Raw genomic sequence first — 811 nt, forward strand, 5'->3', positions numbered from 1 at the left:
CATCCCTCCCCCCCCAGCAACCTGGAAGGTTTCCTGGAGGAGTTTGCCGACATCTCCAAGGAGGACCAGATCAAGAAGCTCCACGACCTCCTGGGTCCCCACATGCTGCGACGCCTCAAGGCTGACGTCTTCAAGAACATGCCGGCCAAGACCGAGCTCATCGTCCGCGTCGAGCTCAGCCCCATGCAGAAGTACGCCGGGGTCCTCGGGGTGCTTGGGTCCTCCAAATTCTTGGGTGTCCCCCCTCCCCCCCCCGCCAAGAGAAGGGGGTGGGGGGTGTGGGGGGTCCTGGACGCTTGGGTCCCACCGACCTCCCCGTAGGAAGTACTACAAGTACATCCTGACGCGCAACTTCGAGGCGTTGAACTCGCGGGGCGGCGGGAACCAGGTGTCCCTGCTCAACATCATGATGGACCTGAAGAAGTGCTGCAACCACCCCTACCTCTTCCCCGTCGCCGCCATGGTGAGGGACAGAGGGACGTGGAAGGGGACAGGGGGATGTGGAGGGGTTGGAGGGACGTGGAAGGGGGTAAGGGGGGATAGAAGGATGTGGGGATGTGGTGGGACAGGGGGACATGAAGGGGTTGGAGGAACGTGGAGGGGACAGAAGGATGTGGGGTTGAGGGACATGGGGACGTGGTGGGACATGGGGACATGGAGGAGTTGGAGGGATGTGGAAGGCACATGGTGGGACATGGGGACATGGAGGAGTTGGAGGGATGTGGAGGGGACAGGGAGACATGGGGACATGTTGAGACATGGAGGAGTTGGAGGGATAGAGGGGGGCTAGAGGGCCATGGGATGTGGGGAT

General features: G+C 62.1%; 1 protein-coding gene across 1 annotated transcript; it reads left to right on the top strand.

Annotated features, from left to right (window-relative positions):
• Positions 1-10: 10 nt before the first annotated feature.
• On the top strand, positions 11-463 carry LOC118452352 (chromodomain-helicase-DNA-binding protein 3-like; the record flags this gene model as incomplete). Its single annotated transcript, XM_035895011.1, has 2 exons — positions 11-191; positions 322-463. Coding segments are annotated over 2 exons (323 nt in total), but the record flags the coding sequence as incomplete, so codon positions are not given.
• Between the last annotated feature and the right edge of the window lie 348 nt (positions 464-811).

This window comes from Egretta garzetta, unplaced genomic scaffold (assembly GCF_000687185.1).
Source record: "Egretta garzetta isolate BGI_Z169 unplaced genomic scaffold, ASM68718v1 scaffold2595, whole genome shotgun sequence".
NCBI classification, from domain to species: domain Eukaryota; kingdom Metazoa; phylum Chordata; class Aves; order Pelecaniformes; family Ardeidae; genus Egretta; species Egretta garzetta.